This window comes from Heptranchias perlo, chromosome 4 (genome assembly GCF_035084215.1).
Source record: "Heptranchias perlo isolate sHepPer1 chromosome 4, sHepPer1.hap1, whole genome shotgun sequence".
In the NCBI taxonomy this organism is placed as follows: Eukaryota; Metazoa; Chordata; class Chondrichthyes; order Hexanchiformes; family Hexanchidae; genus Heptranchias; species Heptranchias perlo.
This window is the reverse complement of record NC_090328.1, coordinates 135,667,144-135,691,711: the sequence shown is the minus strand read 5'-3', so window position 1 is coordinate 135,691,711 and position 24,568 is coordinate 135,667,144. Positions and strand designations below refer to the sequence as shown.

Here is a 24,568-nt window from a genome sequence, read left to right as displayed (position 1 = left end):
GATATGGAGGAGCAAATTTGCAGGGAAATTACAGAGAGGTGCAACAGCCATAGAGTAGTGATAATGGGGGACTTCAATTATCCTAATATAGACTGGGATGAAAATAATATAAGGGGCAAAGAGGGGGAGGCATTTTTGAAATGTGTTCAGGAGAACTTTCTTGACCAGTACGATTCCAGCCCAATGAGGAAGGAGGCATTGCTGGACTTGGTTCTAGGGAATGAGGCGGGTCAAGTGGAGCAAGTGTCAGTGGGGGAGCATTTAGGGATCAGCGATCAAAGTATCATAAGGTTTAGAATAGCTATGGAAAAGGACACGGACCACTCTAAAGTAAAAATACTCATTTGGAGGTGAGCCAATTTCAGTGGGATGAGAACTGATCTGGCCCGGGTAAATTGGAATCAAAGATTGGCAGGGAAAACTGTAATTAAACAATGGGCGGCCTTTAAGGAGGAGATGGTTCAGGTACAGTCTAGGTACATTCCCATGAGGGAGAAAGGGAGGGCAATTAAAGCCAGAGCTCCCTGGATGACAATATAGTGAGTAAGAAGAAATGGAAAAAAGGGGCATATATCAGATATCAGGTTAATAATACAAGTGAGAGCCAGGCAGAATATAGAAAGTTCAGAGGGGATGTGAAAAAGGAAATAAGAGGGGCAAAGAGAGAGTATGAGAATAGACTGGCGGCAAAAAGAAAAGGGAATCCAAAAGTCTTCTATAGGCAGTAAACAGTAAACGGGTAATAAGACGAGGGGTGGGGCCTATTAGGGACCATAAAAGAGATCTACTCATGGAGGCAGAGGGGATGGCCGAGGTACTAAATGAGTACTTTGCATCTGTCTTTACCAAGGAAGAAGATGCTGCCAGAGTCTCAGTAAAGGAAGATATAGTTGAGATACTGGATGGGCTAAAAATTGATAAAGAAGAGGTACTTGAAAGGTTAGCTGTACTTAAAGTAGATAAGTCACCTGGTCCAGATGGGATGCATCCTAGGTTGCAAAGCGAAGTAAGGGTGGAAATTGCGGAGGTGCTGGCCATAATCTTCCAATCCTCCTTAGATACAGGGGTGGTGCCAGAGGACTGGAGAATTGCAAATGTTACACCCTTGTTCAAAAGAGGGTGTAAGGATAAACCCAGCAACTATAGGCCAGTCAGTTTAACCTCGGTGGTGCGGAAACTTTTAGAAATGATAATCTGGGCCAGAAAAAACAGTCACTTGGACGAGGGTGGATTGATTAGGGAAAGCCAGCACGAATTTGTTAAAGGCAAATCGTGTTTAACTAACCTGATTGAGTTTTTTGATGAGGTAACAGAGAGGGTTGATGAGGGCAATACAGTTGATGTGGTGGATATGGACTTTCAAAAGGCGTTTGATAAAGTACTGCATGGTAGGCTTATCATTAAGATTGCGGCACATGGAATAAAGTGGGCTGTAGCAACATGGATAAGGGACAGGAAACAGAGAGTAGTGGTGAACGGTTGTTTTTTGGACTGGAGGGAGGTGTACAGTGGTGCTCCCCAGGGGTCGGTGCTGGGACCACTGCTTTTCTTGATACATATTAATGACTTGGACTTGGGTGTACAGGGCACAATTTCCAAATTTACAGTTGACACAAAGCTTGGAAGAGTAGTAAACAGTGAGGAGGATAGTGATAGACTGCAAGAGAATATAGACAAGCTGGTGGCATGGGCAGACACGTGGCAGTTGAAATTTAACGCAGAAAACTGCAAAGTGATACATTTCGGTAGGAAGAACAAAGAGAGGCAATATAAACTAGAGGGCATAACACTAAAATGGGTACAGGAACAGAGAGATCTGGGGGTATATGTCCACAAATCGTTGAAGGTGGCAGGGCAGGTTGAGAAAGCGGTTAAAAAAGCATACGGGATCCTGGGCTTTATAAAAAGAGGCATAGAGTACAAAAGCAAGGAAGTCATTATGAACCGTTATATAAAACACTGGTTCGGCCACAACTGGAGTATTGTGTCCGGTTCTGGGCACCGCACTTTAGGAAAGATGTGAAGGCCTTAGAGACAGTGGAGAAGAGATTTACTAGAATGATTCCAGGGATGAGGGACTTTAGTTACATGGATAGACTGGAGAAGCTGGGGTTGTTCTCCTTGGAACAGAGACGGTTGCGGGGAGATTTGATAGAGGTATTCAAAATCATGAAGGGTCTAGACAGAGTAGATAGAGAGAAACTGTTCCTATTGGCGGAAGGGTCAAGAACCAGAGGACACAGATTTAAGGTGATTGGCAATAGAACCAAAGGTGACATGAGGAAAAACTTTTTCACACAGCGAGTGGTTAAGATCTGGAATGCACTGCCCGAGGGGGTGGTGGAGGCAGATTCAATCGTGGCCTTCAAAAGGGAACTGGTACGTACTTGAAAGGAAAAATCTGTAGGGCTATGGGGATAGTGCAGGGGAGTGGGACTAGCTGGATTGTTCTTGCATAGAGCTGGCATGGACTCGATGGGCCGAATCGCCTCCTTCCGTGCTATGACCTTTCTATGATTCTATGATCTATCCATTCTCATTTAAGATGCTCCTTTTGCTCCTTAAAACCTACCTGATTCTCCCTGTCCTAATATCTCTTTATGTGGCTCGGTGTCAAAATTTTGTTTGATAATCGCTCCTGTGAAGCGCCTTGGGACATTTTACTGCATTAAAGGAGTTATATCAATGCAAGCTGTTGTTGTTGTTGTTAACTTAAACAAATCCTGTCATTTTTTTATGTTGAGAGTAACTTTAATACATAGCTCAAAATTCCAGAGGTACCCATTGTTTCACATTTGTCAAAGCCGACCTTTAACTGTCTATAGACCCTTGCAAGGCCCATCTTTCAGGGTCATTGGACATCAAACATGATTTATTTTTAGCTCCACCTTTAACTAGGGGTGGAGGTTGAGCAGCCGTGCAGTCACATGGTTTACACATTTCTCAGTTCAAGCAGACAAGTAAAATCTCCAGCACTCGCACACTACTGTAACAATGAGGCTTTTTGAAACAGTTTCAAAAGTATAACAAAAACTTATGTCACTCGGTGTAAGTTCAGGCAATTGGTTTATTGCATTGGCGATCAAGGTTTGATTTTAATTGAACTCATATCCCACTTGTTAATAAGAAGTGAACTTCTCTGTCAATGGTTATATGTTGGGCATAATGAGGACATTGCCCCTTTTCTTGTTAAAAATTACAATAAATTAGACCAATGGAAGCACCTGTTTACCGATGCACAATATATATTTTTTCACTTGCAAAGACACAAGCAAAGTTGCAGTACCAATTTAAACCAACATTTTTTAAAACCTAGAATTAAGATTTCAAAATACACACAATGACAGGGTCCCAAGCAGTGAATTTACCAAGGTACTAAAATCCTAACTGGGGTAATTTTGACTTTGGGTGATAGCGTAACAGGCAGATATTGCTCATCTCACACTATCGCCAAAGTCAAAATTAACCTTGATAACTTTATAAAAGTATCTGTCTTTAAATGCAGACATTTATCTTCTTGGTTCCATGGAATTTATCCAAAACAATAATATCCATCATCAGAGTCATCTTTGGATTCCTTATTGATAGATTCGCCGTTAAGTGAATCTGTTGTCACACGTCCGTCCGAGAAAGGGTCTAAGTCTGAAGGTGTGCAGTGGCCTGGCAAGTCATCAGCCAGTGTGTCCAGGTAACTTCCCACTGATATTGCATCAAGTCCATCGCTGCCATCTTGCAAGCTGTTCCAACTGCCTCGGAGTGAAGTGCTCTGGCTTTCCACCAAGCTGTATAGACTACTTGCCAAGCTGCTGCCCCTGCTGGCCATGGTGCTCTTCTCCTCCATCATCCACTTGATGGATTCAATGCCTTCATTGATAGAGAGTAACTGATGCATCAATTTGACATCGATTGCCCTGAGGCGAGCCTGGGACAGAGAATGGGAAATAAATCAGTTCATTACACAAGCTTCATTTAACTTCATTTAAAAGTATGTAACGTAAGCTTGAAGTTCCTCCTAGCTAAATTTCAAGTCTTGTGTAACAGTCCTAACATGACAGTTTCAACTTTCAAAACTTTATGTTTGACCTTTAGTTTCTACTCTTGTACTTTTGGCATCATTTTCAAAACAATGCAGAGCAATACAGAGGAAACAGGACATCTTCAAGCAATAATACGATATATGTTATTCATAGGATCTGACTTTGTTTATATTCCCATAGTCCATAGTGAGTGCTACAATTTTCCATTGATTCCCTCTTTCAAGTATCACTTCACTGAAGAATGTATTCGTCAGCTGAAAGATACAAATTAAATTTAAAGCTAACATCTGTTTATCCATTGAATAAAAAATCTTGGGGTGAATTTTCAGGCCTCCTGCTTGGCGGAAACGGAGCAGTAACACCCTGAAAATGGTGGGCAATGACCCCTCCCCCCCATTACCGCCATCACCGTGCTGGCGGCATTGTTGCCCCAGGCCAACCGCTGGGTGGCTGGAGCGTCCCCGAGTCAGGCAGCAGATCCATTTAAAATGTTAATTAACGAATCATAGAACCCCGAATGTCATTTTTGGACTGAATTGGCTGGACCGTGTGCCGATATCGCTCTGGCCAATATCAGCTGGCTACCCAGCCAAAGAGGATCCCAAAGGTGAGTTCCTTTTCATTTTGTGGAGCTGGTAGGAGCAGTAGTGCTCCACCAAGCTCTACAAAACCAGCCTGGATCACTGCTTTCCTCCCAGACATTGATCCCCCGACCATGGACTTACCTTCTTCCAGTCCAAAGGCTGGCGGATAGGCTGCCCCGGGGGTGCTCTACCTCCGGCCGAAGCCTGCCATCCCAATGCTAATAAGGTCTGGCCTGGCCCTTAAAATGGACCCGACGTTCTGCCAAGGCTACTGGGCGGCCGGCCAGCTCTTTTCAGGCCTGCCACCTGATGTTTGCTTGTTGGGGGTGGGGTGAATCCAACCCCTTGTGCCTGTAATGTTGTATGATTGTGGTGAGCTTCTAATGCTGCTGTTTAATCCATACTTATCACATGGGCCACTGCAAAATCTGATCATTGGCAAAACAATGTCAACCTATTTTTGGCCACTGATAATTCATTGTTCCTCTCACCCCCTTAATCGTCCAGTCTGGGGACTCTGCCTACTCAGTCTCATCTCCACTCCCTGGGAGGCCACCGAAAGCTTCCGCTGTGCTCTACTGTATGTACATTTAAAAAGTCTTCATCTATGAGTGATGCCATGGGAGGTTAGTTAAGTGATTACTAACTAGTCAATAGTTAGGTATTAACAACATGTTTTGTGACTCTACATACAGTGAGCTCCCAGGCAAAAGGAGGCAAAGTGTTTCCTTAATGTGGGAAAAAAAACTTGGTAGATACCAAAGGCAATTGATGCATGCCAATTGTAGCTGGCACAAGAACAACATTGGCAGAGACCTTTGAGCAGGTTTCCTGCTTGTTCACCCAGTCAGGCAAGAATTGGATGGTGCACGAACATGGAGCTAGAGAATTAAATGAGATTGTTACAAATATATAGGTAGAAATTAATGCTGGATTGAAGATCCTAAATGTACTCCATGTATAGTCATAAAATCATAGAATGATACAGCATCGATGGAGGCCATTTGGCCCATTGTGCCTGTGCTGGTTCTTTGAAAGAGCTATCCAATTAGTCCCATTGCCCACTCCCTATATCACTGGAAATTTTTCCCCTTCTAGTATTTATCCAATTCCCCTTTTTGAAAGTTATTATTGAATCTGCTTCCACCGCCCTTTCAGGCAGCGCATTCCAGATCATTACAACTCACTGCCCAAAAAAAATTCTCATCTCCCCTCTGGTTCATTCAATCTGTGTCCTCTGGTTATTGACCCATCTGCCACTGGGAACAGTTTCTCCTTATTTACTCTAACAAAACCCTTCATTATTTTGAACACCTCTATCAAATCTCCCCTTAAACCCCAGCTTCTCCAGTCTCTCCACGTAACTGAAGTCCCTCATCCCTGACACCATTCTAGTAAATCTCCTCTGCACCCTCTCTAAGGCCTTGACATCCTTCCTAAAGTGTAGTGCCCAGAATTGGAGACAGCACTCCAGCTGGGGCCTAACCAATGATTAATAAAGGTTTAACATAACTTCCTTGTTTTTGTACTCTATGCCTTTGTTCATAAAGCAAGGATCCCATTTGCTTTTTTAAACAGCCTTCTCAACTTGCCCTGTCACTTTCAAAGACTTGTGTATGTGCACACCCAGGTCTCCCTGTTCCTGCGCCCCCTTTAAAATTGTATCATTTAGTTTATATTGCTTCTCCTCATTTTTCCTACCAAAATGCATCACCTCACACTTCTCTGGGTTAAATTGCATTTGCCATGTGTCTGCTCCTTTCACCAGTCTAATGTCCTCCTGAAGTCTGTTACTATCCTCCTCACTGTTTACTACATTTCTAAGTTTCGTGTCACCTGAAAACGTTGTAATTATAGCCTCTATACCCAAGTCCAGATCATTAATATATATCAAAAACAGCAGTCGTTCTAATACCGACCTAATACCATTGTATATTTCCCTCCAGTGTGAAAAACAACCGTTCACCACTACTCTCTGCTTTCTGTCCCTTAGCCAATTTTGTATCCATTCTGCCACTGCCCCTTTAATCCCTTGGGTTTCAATTTTGCTAACAAGTCTATTATGTGGTACTTTATCAAACGTCTTTTGGAAGTCCATATACACAGAATCAACCGCACTACCCTCATTAACCCTTTCCATTACTTCATCAAAGAACTCAATCAAGTTAGTCAAACACGATTTGCCTTTAACAAATCCGTGCTGACTTTCATTTATTAGCCCACACTTTTCCAAGTGCCAATTAATTTTGTGCCGGATTATTGTCTTTAAAAGTTGCCCCACCACCGACGTTAGGCTGACTGGCCTGTAATTGCCGGGTTTATCCCTCTCCCCTTTTTTTAACAGGGATGTAATGTTTGCAATCCTCCAGTTCTCTGGCACCACTCCCATATCTAAGGAGGATTGGAAGATTGTGGCCAGAGCCTCCGCAATTTCCACCCTTACTTCCTTCAATAACCTCAGATACATCCCATCTGGACCAGGTGACTTTTCTACTTTGAGCGCTGCCAACCTTTTAAGTAACTCTTTGTTATCTATTTTTATCCTATTCAATTTCTCTACTAACTCCTCCTTTACTGTGACATTGGAGCATCTTCTTCTTTAGTGAATACAGATGCAAAGTGCTCATTTAGTACCTCAGCCATGCCCTCTGCTTCCATAAGTGAATCTCCTTTTAGGTCCCTATTCATTCGTACCCTTCCTTTGACTACCCTTTTACTATTTATATGTTTTATATATATTATGAGTGAAAACTTTATAATTTAAAAGGGACCACCATTAAAAAGTGGCAAATTATTTTTGGTTGTTTACCAAATGTACAACATAAGGATGTAAATCATGAGGACATGACCACTGCATAAGGAGGATGCCGTAACATTGTTACTGCTTGGCATCAGCACAAATGAAAATTACATAGTTTTTCTTGCTCTCTTTCCTTTCCAGCAATAAAGACAGCCCATTTTAAAAGTGAAAGGTCATGAAGAATATATTTTGAAACTATTATCTTGGACTTTCTCCAGGGATGCTTGTTGTGTTGTTGAAAAAGCTATTATCAGTTAAGGTACAACATAGGGCATAATCAGTACCAAATATGTAAGATGCCTGAACAATTTGTGGGATCATTCACCTTTAAGAATAACTCAGTAACTGAAAGCGGAAAGGAGTACTTTTTATTTATGGAAATATTCCATGATATTTTTTAAAAAGTCACGTTTCTTACCACAATGGAAACCAACAGACCCCCAAAAATATGCCAGTGTCTGGGCAGTGTGAGTTCCTGGTCGCCATTCAGTCAAATTCACTTGTCTCAGTATTTTGTTGTTTCATGTCTGGGCTGTTTGATGTGCAACTCCAGTAAAGTGAAGCATTCCATCAGCGGAAAGGGAAACCCAGAAATCCTACAAATATCATCTGTGACCCATGGTTACTAATTGTGATTCGTACTGGCAATGATTGTACCAGTTTACATACTGGCTGCATGTTGCCTTATGGAGTATTCACATACCATCTGCTGCTCCACATCAAGTTCTCAGTGATCATTCACTCACAACAGATTGTTTCTGTGCACTAGTGATTAATTCATGTTCTGTTGCATCCTGTTGTTACATGCATAAGTACATGCATAAACATATCACGACAAAAAAATTGTCAAAACAGTATTTATGGTGCACAGATGCTGGTTTGAAACTGGGGCACCATCTGCAGCTGTGTAATTCTTGTGTGATACTGGCGTATCTGGACTCTCAAATCGAGAGCCCCTGGATGTCAAGGAGCAAACAGGGTACGATAAGGCAAAAAAGGGAAACTTGTGTCAGATACAGAGAGCTCAATATTGTAGAAAGCCTAGAGGAGTATAGAAAGTGCAGGGGTGAAATTAAAAAGGAATTTAGGAAAGCAAAGAGAGGGCATGAAAAAATATTGGCAAGTAAAAATCAAGGAAAATCCGAAGATGTTTTATAAATACATTAAGAGCAAGAGGATAACTAAAGAAAGAGTAGGGCCTATTAGAGACCAAAAAGGTAACCTATGTGTGGAGGTGGAAGATGTGGGTACGGTTCTTAATTAATAATTTGCGTCTGTCTTCACAAAAGAGGGGACGAAGCAGAGATTGTAGTTAAGAAGGAGAAGTGTGAAATATTGGATGGGATAAACATAGTGAGAGAGGAAGTACTAAGTAGATAAATCGCCAGGCCCGGATGAAATATATCCCAGGTTGTTAAGAGAAGCAAGGAAGGAAATAGTGGAGGCTCTGACCATCATTTTCCAATCCTCACTGGATACAGGCGAGGATTGGAGGACTGCTAACGTTGTGCCATTGTTTAAAAAGGGAGAAAAGGATAGACCGAGTAATTACAGGCCAGTCTGTCTAACCTCGGTGGTGGGCAAATTATTGGAAAAAATTCTGAGGGACAGCATAAATCGTCATTTAGAAAGGCACGGAGTAATCAAGGACAGTCAGCATGGATTTGTTAAGGGAAGGTCGTGTCTGACTAACTTGATTTAATTTTTTAAGAAGGCAACAAGGAGGGTCGATGAGGATAACGCATTTGATGTAGTCTACATGGATTTTAGCAAAGCTTTTGACAAGGTCCCACATGGCAGACTGGTCAGAAAAGTAAAAGCCATGGGATCCAATGGAAAGTGGCAAATTGGAAGCAAAATTGGCTCAGTGGCAGGAAGCAAAGGGTAATGGTCGACGGATGTTTTTTTGACTCGAAGGCTGTTTCCAGTGGGGCTCCTAAGGGCTCAGTACTATCAATGATTTAGACTTAAATGTAGGGGGCATGATTAAGAAGTTTGCAGATGATACAAAAATAGGCCGTGTGGTTGATAGTGAGGAGGAAAGCTGTAGACTGCAGGAAGATATCAATGGACTGGTCAGGTGGGCAGAAAAGTGGCAAATGGAATTCAATCCTGAGAAGTGTGAGGTAATGCATTTGGGGAGGGCAAACAAGGCAAAGGAAGACACAATAAATGGTAGGATACTGAGAAGTGCCAGGAACAGAGGGATCTTGGAGTGCACGTCCACAGATCCCTGAAGGTAGCAGGGCAGGTAGATAAGGTAGTTAAGAAGGTATACAGGATACTTTCCTTTATTAGTTGAGGCATAGAATATAAGAGCAGGGAGGTTACGCTAGAACTGTATAAAACACTAGTTAGGCCACAGTTAGTACTGTGAACCAGTTCTGGTCACCACATTAGGAAAGACTGCACTTGAGAGGGTACAGAGGAGATTCACGAGGGTGTTGCCAGGACTGGAGAATTTTAGCTATGAGGAAAGATTGGATAGGCTGGGGTCGTTTTCTTTGAAACAGAGGAGGCTGAGAGGAGATTTAATTGAGGTGTATAAAATTATGAGGGTCCCAGATAGAGTGGATAGGAAGGACCTATTTCCCTTAGCAGAAAGGTCAATAACCAGGCAGCGTAGTTTTTAAGTAATTGGTAGAAAGATTAGAGGGGAGGTGAGGAGAAATTTTTTCACCCAGACGGTGGTGGGGGTCTAAAAGGGAGGGAGAGGCAGAAACCCTCATCGCATTTAAAAAGTACTTGGACATGCACTTGAAGTGCCGTAACCTACAGGGCTATGGACCAAGAGCTGGAAAGTGGGATTAGGCTGGACAGCTCTTTTTTGCTGGCATAGACACGATGGGCACAATGGCCTCCTTCTGTGCCGTAAATTTCTATGATTCTATTCTATGATTCTATCAACTTAAGGTGGCAGAAATTTTTTTTTTTAACTCAGCTTCATGCCAGTTTTTTTAATGGACATGGTTTAGGCTATCAGCTTTATACTGGTGTGGACAATGCCAATTTCATAATGGTATAAAGCTGGAAACTTGCTGCAAGTGAGGAATAAGTACAGAAAATAAATAAGAAAGCAAATTGAATGCCTTAAGATCCTTGCTCAAATATCCTTAACATTTACTGCAAGAGTAATACTCCAGCCTGTAAGCCATCCATCTATGCTTACAATAGGAGTAAATATAATTAGCAAGTTTTTTTTGAAGCGTCACCTGTGTTGACTGATGTGAGAAAATATAGATGCAAACATTCCAGTACATGGAGAACTCTTGGGTGGTCAATGTATGCTCTTTATGCCAGCAGGTGCATTCAGTTCAATTGAGAGTCTGCGATTGTGCCTTAAATTTATCCTGTGTGATATAATTTTTACAGGAGAACTCACTTACTTAGTAACTGTGCAACTCTACCCTCACGGTTGTGTAGGATATGCAAATGCAAACTTAACACCTCTTTACTACATTCAACGTACCTGTAAAGAGATAGTGTTGCTGCATTAGGAAGCTTTTGAGAACAGCCTGCTCATAGAACTAAGCCACCACGGCAAGTTTTTGTGGAAGTTGGTGTTACATTTGTTGCAGCCAAAACTTTCTTTTTATTATTATCACAAACTTTCTTCTTATTAAAATTAAGGGGAAAATTCCACTGAGTGCACAGCTGGTGCTGGTGCCCCACCCAGAACTGAGCTAAACAGACCCAAAGGTCCAGGTTCAAATCCTAGTATGTGCTAAGTTTACTGATATGAGCCAGGGCAGCATTTGCGGATCTGGGCTCAGGAAGGGAAACATAGTTACCCAGTGAGCCCTGCTGGAAAGTGCGTGTGTGTGGAACAGGATTGATTAACCTGCAGAAATTCAGCGTCTAGGCTCATGCATTAAGAATAGCCATTTGGAGGTACCAGAGGCCAACCAGTACCCTTGGGACTGTACCCTTACATTAGTCAGTGCCTTCGGCAGAGAGGGGAGAAAATTAATGGAAAAAATTAAATAAAAATGTAAGTTAGCGATTCTAGATATGTTTGGCAATGTAATTACATCATCACGGGGGGGTGAACATGTCATTGCATCCTTTGAATGTAAACATGGTACAGTGCTTCTCAAGAGACTATCAAGACACCACAGCTCTTGCATGTTGAGAGAGCCTCTCTAGTCAGGCTTGAAGTACAGTCCATACAAGTTGTAATGAATGTTTCCTCACCTTTATGGCTGTTCTGGTATCTCACATAAAATGTACTTGGAACTCATTATGCTTTCTGTTGCGCATTCACTGACATCACCTTTCCTACAACACAACAAGCAGCTGCCGGGCAAAGTGTTATATAATGCAAGGTTTTCTCTAGAGAAGCGTAAGGATGGGCTTTATGGTTGAGTTGTAGTGAATATTACTTCAAATAATTGGTCTCCCTTTGCTGGGCATTTCTGAAACAAACATAAAAAGAAATATCTTAATTTCTTCTGCCCGAGAGCTGAGGCATGGACACTGTATAAATGTGAAGACTGAGATGATTAAATACTCCACCAGACAGAATGGTTGTTATGCTGCTGGAGATGGGAGTTTATAGTCTGTTGATGGCAGCATTCCAGCTGAGGTGTGAGGATTGGATAAGTGTTCCGGAGTTTCATTTGATTGCTTTTGGCAATCTGAGTTTTTGTGCTGAACTTCCCATCAGAAGGAAGTTGTAGGGTTCATGATGGGGTAGGTTATAGGGATCGTATGTAGTTTATGGGCTGGATGGTGTTTTCTGGTTCCATGTTTCTTATGTTCTTAGCAGATTCATCACGTATGAAGTTGAAAGATTCCAGCTTCCTGAGAGTTCTGAAGTTTCTAATGCAGTTGTACTGCTAATCTGCCAGATAACTATTAATTGAATAATCGGATACACATTTAATCAGGTAATAAGATTTTCACACGCACACACGCGCACAGCCAAGTTAAGATGTTTCAGAGTATAATATTATGGGAATCCACTGCAGTCTTTTCAGTCGTGTTATTTGTGTTTATTTTCTATTTATGCTTTTGCATTTGTTTCCTCAGGCAGTTCTCCATGTAAAAACACATTCAATGTTTTCCTTCATGTGGTTTATAACATTACTAGTTGCAATGTAATTATATGTTGGTAAGACCTCACAGTCTTCAGTTCTATGCAAATCAAAATTAATACTTAGTACACAAAATTACAGGTGTCGCCTGCTGAATCCCACAGTTAATACGGTGCTTTTTTTTGTCAGCAAAAAAACAGCTTTAATTTATTATTAGTAAAATGGGCAGAATGAATGGTACACTGCCAACCTTCACAAGATTAGTTAGTGAGCCTCAACTTACACCTAATGTTAGCCAGTACATGGCACAGTGTGAATTTGCTGGACTTCTGCATGGATATCTTCTGTGGATACAGAAAAAGAGCACTTTTTAAAAACTTTTGTTTCTCTTTTTCATCAATCTCCTCCCCTTCCCTCCTCCCTACTTTTCTCGTGAAGTCATGGTCTCCTTGTTGTGGTTTGGTTACAGTACAGCCACTCTCCGGTACCTCACCCAAGTGGCTATTACTTAGGGGTGAGCCATGACGTTGAGTGTCAGCAGACTATCCAATTGTGCGGGGCATCGCCATCGAGCTTGATACTGTCCTTCCCCAAAGTCCACACACCTGCATTTCTAACTATGGGGCACTGAATAGCAACTGGACCGTTAATCCTGGCCAATTTTCACTTCCGGGTTGGGAGGTGCTGAGTCCAATCGTAGGCCTCTTTGAAGATGGCGGCGGCCAGGATGTCAGCCATTTTCGGGCTGCTACCACCCCGTTTACGCCGGTCAGTCCAAGTTGAAATCTAACCCCGTGTACTAAAAAAAGCTATTGTAAAAACATTGTGAACTAATATAGCTTATAGATACTGAAAAGGTCACAAAGCAGTGCAAAGTTATACAGACTAGTGATGTGCCAGATTTCAATCACTCGACTGCAGAATTAGATGATGTCAGCTGGGGAAATATCAAGGATGGTGCAATTGGTCTCGTTTCAGGACCCCTGGATTGGGGGTCGGGGGGGATGCGCCGGATTCAGGAGCAATAGCATTTCTGCATAATAACATGACAGAGTCTATAAAACACCTCAGCCTGTACGATAAATCATTAACACACTCACAGTGGAAAGTTTTTGTTCACTTAAATTGATTTTGTGTTTTGATTAATAATCTTTATAATGCTCATTGGTACTGGAACTCAGGTAATGAAATCAAACAGGCCTTAGAATAAAGAATACAGGTAGTAAAACTGGTCCAAACCAGTCAATTCTAACTTATCATTTTATTTGCTTGTCTGGTGGTTAAATGGTTGTGTTTCAGCTGTAAATTGGAGACTTCAGTTTTTCTTGCACACTAAAATTGCCTCAAGCCAGAACTGAAATCTGTCCTAACATTACTTTAGAATCATAAGAATCATAGAATGGTTACAGCACAGAAGGAGGCCATTTGGCCCATCAAGAACGTGCTGGTTCTCTGCAAGAGCAATCCAGCTAATCCCACTCCCCCACCCTTTCCCTGTAGCGCTGAAATTTTTTTCCCTTCAAGTACTTATCCAATTCCCTTTTGAAAGCCAGGATTGAATCTGCCTCCACCAACCTTTCAGGCAGTGCATTCCAGATCTTAACCACTCGCTGTGTAAAAATGTTTTTCCTCATGTCGCCTTTGGTTCTTTTGCCAAATACCTTAAATCTGTGTCCTCTGGTTCTTGACCCTTCTGCCAATGGGAACAGTTTCTCTTTATCTAATTTGTCTAGACCCTTCATGATTTTGAACACCTCCATCAAATCTCCTCTCAACCTTCTCTGCTCTAAGGAGAACAACTCCAGCTTCTCCAGTCTATCCACGTAACTGAAGTCTCTCAACCTGGAACCATTCTAATAAATCTTTTCTGCACCCTCTCTAAGGCCTTCACATCCTTCCTAAAGTGCGGTGCCCAGAATTGGACACAATGCTACAGTTGTGGCTGAACCAGTGTTTTATAAAGGTTCATCATAACTTCCTTGCTTTTGTACTCTATGCCTCTATTTATAAAGCTCAGGATCCCGTATGTTTTTTTAACCGCTTTCTCAACCTGCCCTGTCACCTTCAGCAATTTGTGCACATATACCCCCAGATCTCTCTGTTTCTGCACCCCTTTTAGAATTGTAAACTTTCGTTTATATTGCCTTTCCTCGTTCTCCCTACCAAAATGTATCACTTCACAATTCTCTGCATTAAATTTTATCTGCCATGTGTCCGCCCATTCCACCAGCCTGTCTATGTCCTCTTGAAGTCTATCACTATCCTCCTCACTGTTCACAACACTTCCAAGTTTTGTGTCATCTACAAATTTTGAAATTGTGCACTGTACACCCAAGTCGAAGTCATCAATATATATCAAGAAATTTATTTTTCAGTAAACGCTACTTGTCTGTTTCTGAGCCCTGCACTGAAGACAGTTTGGCAATTTGGTGTAGTGCTAGAAGTAAATGGAAACCAGTTTGCCTAAGATTGCCTAAGACTGCTACATACTCTGATTTCTTGAAAATAAGATGCTCCATCTATTCTAGTCATACGTCTTTAAAGCAAGTCTTGACGATTTCTTAACACCAGCATTTGTAAACAAGATATTAACCAGTTTCAGTGGACCAGATCCAGAGTCTCTAATGAACCTTTTCTGTTCGAATAAAAGCCCTATTTTTTTTTATTCGTTCATGGGATGTGGGCGTCGCTGGCGAGGCCAGCATTTATTGCCCATCCCTAATTGCCCTTGAGAAGGTGGTGGTGAGCCGCCTTCTTGAACCGCTGCAGTCTGTGTGGTGAAGATTCTCCCACAGTGCTGTTAGGAAGGGAGTTCCAGGATTTTGACCCAGCGATGTTGAAGGAACGGCGATATATTTCCAAATCGGGATGGTGTGTGACTTGGAGGGGAACGTGCAGGTGGTGTTGTTCCTATGTGCCTGCTGCTCTTGTCCTTCTAGGTGGTAGAGGTCGCGGGTTTGGGAGGTGCTGTCGAAGAAGCCTTGGCAAGTTGCTGCAGTGCATCCTGTGGATGGTACACACTGCAGCCACTGTGTGCCGGTGGTGAAGGGAGTGAATGTTTAGGGTGGTGGATGGGGTGCCAATCAAGCAGGCTGCTTTATCTTGGATGGTGTCGAGCTTCTTGAGTGTTGTTGGAGCTGCACTCATCCAAGCAAGTGGGCAGTATTCCATCACACTCCTAACTTCTGCCTTGTAGATGGTGGAAAGGCTTTGGGGAGTCAGGAGGTGAGTCACTCACCACAGAATACCCAGCCTCTGACCTGCTCTTGTAGCCACAGTATTTATATGGCTGGTCCAGTTAAGTTTCTGGTCAATGGTGACCCCCAAGATGTTGATGGTGGGGGATTCGGCGATGGTAATGCCGTTGAATGTCAAGGGGAGGTGGTTAGACTCTCTCTTGTTAGAGATGGTCATTGCCTGGCACTTATCTGGCGCAAATGTTACTTACCACTTATGCGCCCAAGCCTGGATGTTGTCCAGGTCTTGCTGCATGCGGGCTCGGACTGCTTCATTATCTGAGGGGTTGCGAATGGAACTGAACACTGTACAATCATCAGCAAACATCCCCATTTCTGACCTTATGATGGAGGGAAGGTCATTGATGAAGCAGCTGAAGATGGTTGGGCCTAGGACACTGCCCTGAGGAACTCCTGCAGCAATGCCCAGGGGCTGAGTTGATTGGCCTCCAACAACCACTACCATCTTCCTTTGTGCTCGGTATGACTCCAGCCACTGGAGAGTTTTCCCCCTGATTCCCATTGACTTCAATTTTACTAGGGCTCCTTGGTGCCACACTCGGTCAAATGCTGCCTTGATGTCAAGGGCAGTCACTCTCACCTCACCTCTGGAATTCAGCTCTTTTGTCCATGTTTGGACCAAGGCCCTGGAGCCGAGTGGTCCTGGCGGAACCCAAACTGAGCATCGGTGAGCAGGTTATTGGTGAGTAAGTGCCGCTTGATAGCACTGTCGACGACATCTTCCATAACTTTGCTGATGATTAAGAGTAGACTGATGGGGCGGTAATTGGCCGGATTGGATTTGTCCTGCTTTTTGTGGACAGGACATACCCGGGCAATTTTCCACATTGTCGGCTAGATGCCAGTCCCAATAGTAGTTACTCAGTTTTAGTTCTTATTTAAAAATGAACATTATTTAAGTGAATTTGGCATTGCACATTATTCCATACCTCAGTGCTATAAAGTCAAATCAGCTCCATAGTAGTGTTTTGATAGTTCTACTGTTTGCTTCAGGGAAAAAGAGGGTGACACAGCGTGAAATTTAGACTGTCTTCACTTTGCTAGTTTGCGTGAGTCCAACTTAGGATATTTTTCCTTGCTCATCGTGGTGAAGAATTTTAGTCATGGAGAAGAGAAAATGTAGTATTTTGTACTCGCTAACAGCTTGAAATGTCGCTCGATGGGATGGAACACAATGAGTGCTCCCACCTCCCGCCATATTCCCTATATAACCTGGATAAGTAACGAAATTTATATTTCTGGCAGTAGCCCAGAGCAGTGTCACTACCATTGGCTCTGCAACTCTCTGCTGGCAACAGCAGTAAGCGTGGAGATGGGGAACGCTGGTCTAAAAGGGGTGATAACATAGGAAACGTAAGAAATAGGAGCAGGAGGAGGCCATACAGCCCCTTGAGCCTGCTTGCTATTCAATAAGATCATGGCTGATCTTCCACCTCAACTCCACTTTCCCAACCGATCCCCATATCCCTTGATTCCCTTGGAGTCCAAAAATCTATCGATCTCAGCCTCGAATATACTCAACGACTGAGCATCCACAGCCCTCCGGGGTAGAGAATTCCAAAGATTCACAACTCTCTGAGTGAAGAAATTCCTCCTCATCTGAGTCCTAAATGGATGACCCCTTATCCTGAGTCTATGCCCAGTAGTTCTAGACTTTCCAGCCAGGGGAAACAGCCTCTCAGTATCTACGCTGTCAAGCCCCCTCAGAGTCTTATATGTTTCAATGAGATCACCTCCCATTCTTTTAAACTCCAGAGAGTATAGGCCCATTCTACTCAATCTCTCCTCATAGGACAACCCTCTCATGCCAGGAATCAATCTAGTGAACCTTCATTGTACCACCTCCAAGGCAAGTATATTTCCTTCGGTAAGGAAACCAAAACTATACACAATACTCCAGGTGTGGTCTCATCAAAAGCCCTGTACAATTGCAGCAAGACTTCCTTACTCTTGTACTCCAACCTCCTTGCAATAAAGGCCAACATATTATTTGCCTTCCTAATTGCTTGCTGTACCTGCTTGTTAACTTTCTGTGTTTCGTGTACAAGGACACCCAAATCTCTTTGAACAACAACATTTAATAGTTTCTCACCATTTAAAGAGTATTCTGTTCTTCTATTCTTCCTATCAAAGTGAATAACGTCACATTTCCCAACATTATACTCCATTTGCCATCTTCTTGCCCACTCACTTAACTTTGTCTATATCCCTTTGCAGACTTTTTGTGTCCTCCTCACAAACTACTTACCCACCTCGCTTTTTTTGTCAGCAAATTTGGGCACATTACACTCGGTCCCTTCATCTAAATTATTAATATAGATTGTAAATAGCTGAGGCCCAAGCACTGATCCTTGCAGTATCTCACTAGTTACAGCCTGCCAACCTGAGAATGACCCTTTTATTTCTACTCTGTTTTCTGTCAATTAACCAATCCTCTATCCATGCTAATATATTACCACCAACCCCTTGAGCCCTTCTCTTGTATAACAACCTTACGTGTGACGCTTTATCGAATGCCTTTTGAAAATCCAAATATACTACATCCACTGGTTCCCCTTTATCTACCCTGCTAGTTACATCCTCAAAAAACTCCAGTAGATTTATCAAACATGATTTTCCTTTCAAAAAACCATGTTGACTATGCTTAACCATCTTCAGCCAGAAGTGCCGAGTGGATGATCCATCTCGGCCTCCTCCTAATATCCCCACCATCACAGAAGCCAGTCTTCAGCCAATTCGATTTACTCCATGTGATATCAAGAAACGGCTGAGTGCACTGGATACAGCAAAGGCTATGGGCCCCGACAACATCCCAGCTGTAGTGCTGAAGACTTGTGCTCCAGAACTCGCTGCGCCTCTAGCCAAGCTGTTCCAGTACAGCTACAACACTGGCACCTACCCGACAATGTGGAAAGTTGCCCAGGTATGTCCTGTCCACAAAAAGCAGGACAAATCCAATCCGGCCAATTACCGCCCCATCAGTCTACTCTCAATCATCAGCAAAGTGATGGAAGGAGTCGTCGACAGTGCTATCAAGAGGCACTTACTCACCAATAACCTGCTCACCGATGCTCAGTTTGGGTTCCGCCAGGACCACTCGGCTCCAGACCTCATTACAGCCTTGGTCCAAACATGAATTCCAGAGGTGAGGTGAGAGTGACTGCCCTTGACATTAAGGCAGCTTTTGACCGAGTGTGGCACCAAGAAGCCCTAGTAAAATTGAAGTCAATGGGAATCAGGGGGAAAACTCTCCAGTGGCTGGAGTCATACCTAGTACAAAGGAAGATGGTAGTGGTTGTTGGAGGCCAATCATCTCAGCCCCAGGACATTGCTGCAGGAGTTCCTCAGGGCAGTGTCCTAGGCCCAACCATCTTCAGCTGCTTCATCAATGACCTTCCCTTCATCATAAGGTCAGAAATGGGGATGCTCGCTGATGATTGCACAGTGTTCAGTTCCATTCGCAACCCTTCAGATAATGAAGCAGTCCGAGCCCGCATGCAGCAAGACCTGGACAACATCCAGTCTTGGGCTGATAAGTGGCAAGTAATATTCGCACCAGATAAGTGCCAGGCAATGACCATCTCCAACAAGAGAGAGTCTAACCACCTCCTCTTGTCATTACCATCACCGAATAGCCCACCATCAACATCCTGGGGGTCACCATTGACCAGAAACTTAACTGGACCAGCCACATAAATACTGTGGCTACAAGAGCAGGTCAGAGGCTGGGTATTCTGCGGCGAGTGACTCATCTCCTGACTCCACAAAGCTTCTCCACCATCTACAAGGCAGAAGTTAGGAGTGTGAAGGAATACTCTCCATTTGCCTGGATGAGTGGAGCTCCAACAACACTCAAGAAGCTCGACACCATCCAGGACAAAGCAGCCCGCTTGATTGGCACCTCATCCACCACCCTAAACATTCGCTCCCTTCACCACCGGCGCACCATGGCTGCAGTGTGTACCATCCACAGGATGCACTGCAGCAACTCGCCAAGGCTTCTTCGACAGCACCTCCCAAACCCGCGACCTCTACCACCTAGAAGGACAAGAGCAGCAGGCACATGGGAACAACACCACCTGCACTTTCCCCTCCAAGTCATCCCGACTTGGAAATATATCACAGTTCCTTCATCGTCGCTGGGTCAAATTCCTGGAACTCCCTTCCTAACAGGACTGTGGGAGAACCTTCACCACACGGACTGCAGCGGTTCAAGAAGGTGGCTCACCACCCCCTTCTCAAGGACAATTAGGGATGGGCAATAAATGCTGGCCTCGCCAGCGACACCCACATCCCATGAACAAATAAAAAAAAAATAATCATATTATGATTTCCTAAGTGCCCCATTACTACATCCTTAATAATGGATTCCAGCATTCTCCCAACTACTCATGTCAGGCTAACTGGCCTGTAGTTCCCTGTTTTCTCTTTCCCTCCTTTCTTAAGTAGTGGTGTTACATTTGCTACCTTCCAATCCACTGGGACCGTTCTAGAATCTAGGAAATTTTGGAAGATCACAACCAATGCATCCACTATCTCTGCAGCCACCTCTTTTACAACGCTAGGATATAGGCCATTCAGGTCCAGGGGATTTGTCGGCTTTTAGTCCCATTAATCTCTCCAATACTTTTTCTTTATTAACATTAATTACTTTAAGTTCCTCACTCTTGTTAGACCCTTGGTTTCCCACTATTTCTGGTATGCTTTTTTTGTCCTCTACTGTGAAGACAGATACAAAATATTTGTTTAACGCATCTGCCATTTCCTGATTCCCCATTATAATTTCTTCTGTCTCTGCCTCTAAGGGACCCACGTTGACTTTCGCTAATCTCTTCCTTTCAACCAACTTGTAGAAGCTCTTACAATCTGTTTTTATATGTCTTGCTAGTTTACTCTCATATTCTATTTTTCCCTTCTTTATCAATTTTTCAGTCATCCTTTGCTGATTTCTAAAACTCACCCAATCCTCAGGCTTAATACTCTTCTTGACTACATTACAAGCATCTTCTTTTAATCGAATACTATCCTTAACTTCTTTAGTTAGCCACGGATAGATTACTTCACCTGTGTAGTTTTTATTCTTCACTGGAATGTATATTTGTTGAGAATTATGAAATATTTCTTTAAATGTTCGCCGTTGCTTATCGACCGTCATATCTTTTAATCTCATTTCCTAATCAACCTTAGCCACTCATCCCTCTATGTAATTGCCTTTAAGTTTAAAGCTAGTTTCAGACTGAAGTATGTCACTCTTGAACTCAATGTGAAATTCTATCATATTATGATCACTCTTCCCCAGAGGATCCCTTACTATGCGATTACTAATTAACCCTGTCTCATTATACAAGACAAGATCTAAAATAGCCTGTTCCCTGGTTGGTTCTTCGACATATTGTTCTAGGAAACTGTCTTGAATACATTCCATGAACTCCTCCTCCAAACTACTTTTGCCAATTTGATTTGCACAGTTTATATGAAGATTAAAGTCTCCCACGATTATTGCATTACCTCTGTTACAAGTTCCTCTTATTTCTTGATTAATACTCTGTCCAACAGTGTAACTATTGTTAGGGGACCTGTAAATTACTCCCATCAGTGTTTTCTGCCCCTTGTTATTTCTTATCTCCACCCAGACTGATTCTACTTCCTGATCTTCCGAACCAAAATCCTTTCTCACCACTGTCTTTATCTCATCCTTTATTATCAGGGCTAACCCCATCCTTTTCCATTGTCTGTCTTTTTGAAACATCAAGTACCCTGGAATATTTAGTTCCCAACCTTGGTCACCCTGCAACTACATCTCAGTAATGGCGACTAGGTCAAACCCATTTATCTCTATTTGTGCCATTAATTTGTCTACCTTGTTACGAATGCTTTGTGCATTGAGATAAAGTGCCTTTAATTTTAATTTTTTACTATTTTTCCCTGATTTGACCTTTTTCACTGATGTACTATTAATGTTAAACTCTCTGTCCCTTCCTGACACACTCTGCTTCTCCTTACCCAAATCGCTACAACTACTCTGTGGACTTGACTTTTCTCTTTAGAATAATAAATTTACCCTTACCTGAGCCCTCCCCCCCACTTCTAAGTTTAAAGCCCTATCTACCGCCCTAGTCATTCGATTCATCAGGGCACTGGTCCCAGCCCGGATTAGGTGGTGCCCGTCCCAACGGAACAGCTCCGTCTTTCCCTAATACTGGTGCCAGTGCCTCATAAATCAAAACCCCTATCTCCTACACCATTTATTGAGTGACCCATTTAACTCTCTGATCTGTTTGACCCTATTCCAATTTGCACGTGGCTCAGATGGTAATCCAAAGATTATTACCTTTGTGGTTCTGCTTGTTAATTTGGACCCTAACTCCTCAAACTCACTCAGCCGAACAACATACCTAGTTCTATCAATGTCATTGGTTCCTACATGGACCACAACAACTGGATCCTCCCCCTCATGCTCCAAGTTCTTCTCCAGCCACAAGGAGATATCCTTAACCCTGGCACCAGGCAGGAAACACAGTCTTTAGGACTCCCAGTCACGGCTGCAGAGAACAGTAACTATCCCCCTGACTATACTATCCCCTACCACTACCACATTCCTTTTTACTCCCCCCACTTGACTGGCCTCCTGTACCACAGTGCTGTGGTCAGTTTGCCCATCCTCACTGCAGTCTTTGTTCTCATCCACTCAGGTAGCAATTACCTCATACCCGTTGGACAAGGTCAAAGGCTGAGGCTCCTCCATCACTCGATCCAGGGTCCCCATACCTGCCTGACTCGCAGTCACATCCTCCTGTCCCTTACCACCTTCCATCACTTTGCTGATGATTGAGAGTAGACTGATGGGGCCGTAATTGGCCGGATTGGATTTGTCCTGCTTTTTGTGGACAGGACATACCTGGGCAATTTTCCACATTGTGGGGTAGATGCCAATGTTGTAGCTGTACTGGAACAGCTTGGCTAGAGGCGTGGCTAGTTCTGGAGCACAAGTCTTCAGCACTATAGCCGGGATGTTGTCGGGGCCCATAGCCTTTGCTGTATCGAGTGCACTCAGCCGTTTCTTGATATCACGTGGAGTGAATCGAATTGGCCGAAGACTGGCTTCTGTGATGGTGGGAATATCGGGAGGAGGCCGAGATGGATCATCCACTCGGCACTTCTGGCTGAAGATGGTTGCAAACGCTTCAGCCTTGTCTTTTGCACTCAATTGCTGGACTCCACCATCATTGAGGATGGGGATGTTCACGGAGCCACCTCCACCCGTTACTTGTTTAATTGTCCACCACCATTCACGACTGTATGTGGCAGGACTGCAGAGCTTTCATCTGATCCGTTGGTTGTGGAATCACTTAGCTGTGTCTATAGCATATTGCTTCCGCTGTTTAGCATGCATGTAGTCCTGTGTTGTAGCTTCACCAGGTTGGCACCTCATTTTCAGGTATGCCCGGTGCTGCTCCTGGCATGCTCTTCTACACTCCTCATTGAACCAGGGTTGATCCCCTGGCTTGTTGGTAATGGTAGAGTGAGGAATATGCTAGGCCATGAGGTTATAGATTGTGCTGGAATACAGTTCTGCTGCTGCTGACAGCACCTCATGGATGCCCAGTTTTGAGCTGCTAGATCTGTTCTGAATCTATCCCATTTAGCACGGTGGTAGTGCCACACAACACGTTGGATCGTGTCCTCAGTATGAAGACAGGACTTCGTCTCCACAAGGACTGTGCGGTGGTCACTCCGACCAATACTGTCATGGACAGATGCAAATGCGACAGGTAAGTTAACGAGGACGAGGTGAAGTCGGTTTTTCCCTCGTGTTGGTTTGCTCACCACCTGCCGCTGGCCCAGTCTGGCCGCTATGTCCTTCAGGACTCGGCCAGCTCGGTCAATAGTGGTGCTACCAAGCCACTCTTGGTGATGGACATTAAAGTCCCCCATTCTGTGCCCTTGCTACCCTCAGTGCTTCCTCCAAGTGGTGCTCAACATGGAGGAGGACTGAGTCATCAGCGGTAGTTGGTGATCAGAAGAAGGTTGCCTTGCCCATGATGCCATGAGATTTCATGGGGTCCTGAGTCAATGTTGAGGATTCCCAGGGCCACTCCCTCCTGACTGTATATCACTGTACCGCCACCTCTTGTGGGTCTGTCCTGCCGGTGGGACAGGACATACCCAGGGATGGTGATGGAAGAGTCTGGGACGTTGGCTGAAAGGTATGATTCTGTGAGTATGGCTATGTCAGGCTGTTGCTTGACTAGTCTGTGGGACAGCTCTCCCAATTTTGCACAAGTCCCCAGATGTTAGTGAGGAGGACTTTGCAGGGTCGACTGGGCTTGGTTTGCCTTTGTCGTGTCTGGTGCCTAGTGGTCTAATGCCGGGTGGTGTGGCTGGATTTATTCTTATTATGACTTTTTGTAGCGAGATTGTACAACTGAGTGGCTTGCTCGGCCATTTCAGAGGGCGATTAAGAATCAACCACATTGCTGTGGGTCTGGAGTCACTTATAGGCCAGACTGGGTAAGGACAGCAGGTTTCCTTCCCCAAAGGACATTAGTGAACCAGATGGGTTTTTACGACAATCCAGTAGTTTCATGGGTACCATTACTGTTTTTTTTAATTCCAGATTTTATTTAATTAATTGAATTTAAATCCCCCAGCTGCCATGGCTGGGATTAGAACTCATGACTCCAGATTATTAGTCCAGGCCTCTGGATTACTAGTCCAGTAACATAACCACTATGTTACTGTACCCAATATACATATACCCCCAGGTCTCTCTATTCCTGCACCTCCTTTAGAATTGTACCATTTAGTTTATATTGCGTCTCCTCGTTTTTCCTGCCAAAATGTATCACTTTGC

General features: G+C 43.6%; 1 protein-coding gene across 1 annotated transcript in view; it reads right to left on the bottom strand.

The window, feature by feature from the left end:
* Positions 1–3,049: 3,049 nt before the first annotated feature.
* The window catches only part of LOC137321292 (leucine rich adaptor protein 1-like), a 28,363-nt gene continuing 6,844 nt past the window's right edge, over positions 3,050–24,568 (bottom strand). The window contains exon 2 of the mRNA XM_067983657.1: positions 3,050–3,922. Within this exon, the coding sequence (XP_067839758.1) occupies positions 3,533–3,922 (390 nt within the window). The 3' untranslated portion in view covers positions 3,050–3,532. The remainder of the gene's footprint in view (positions 3,923–24,568) is intronic.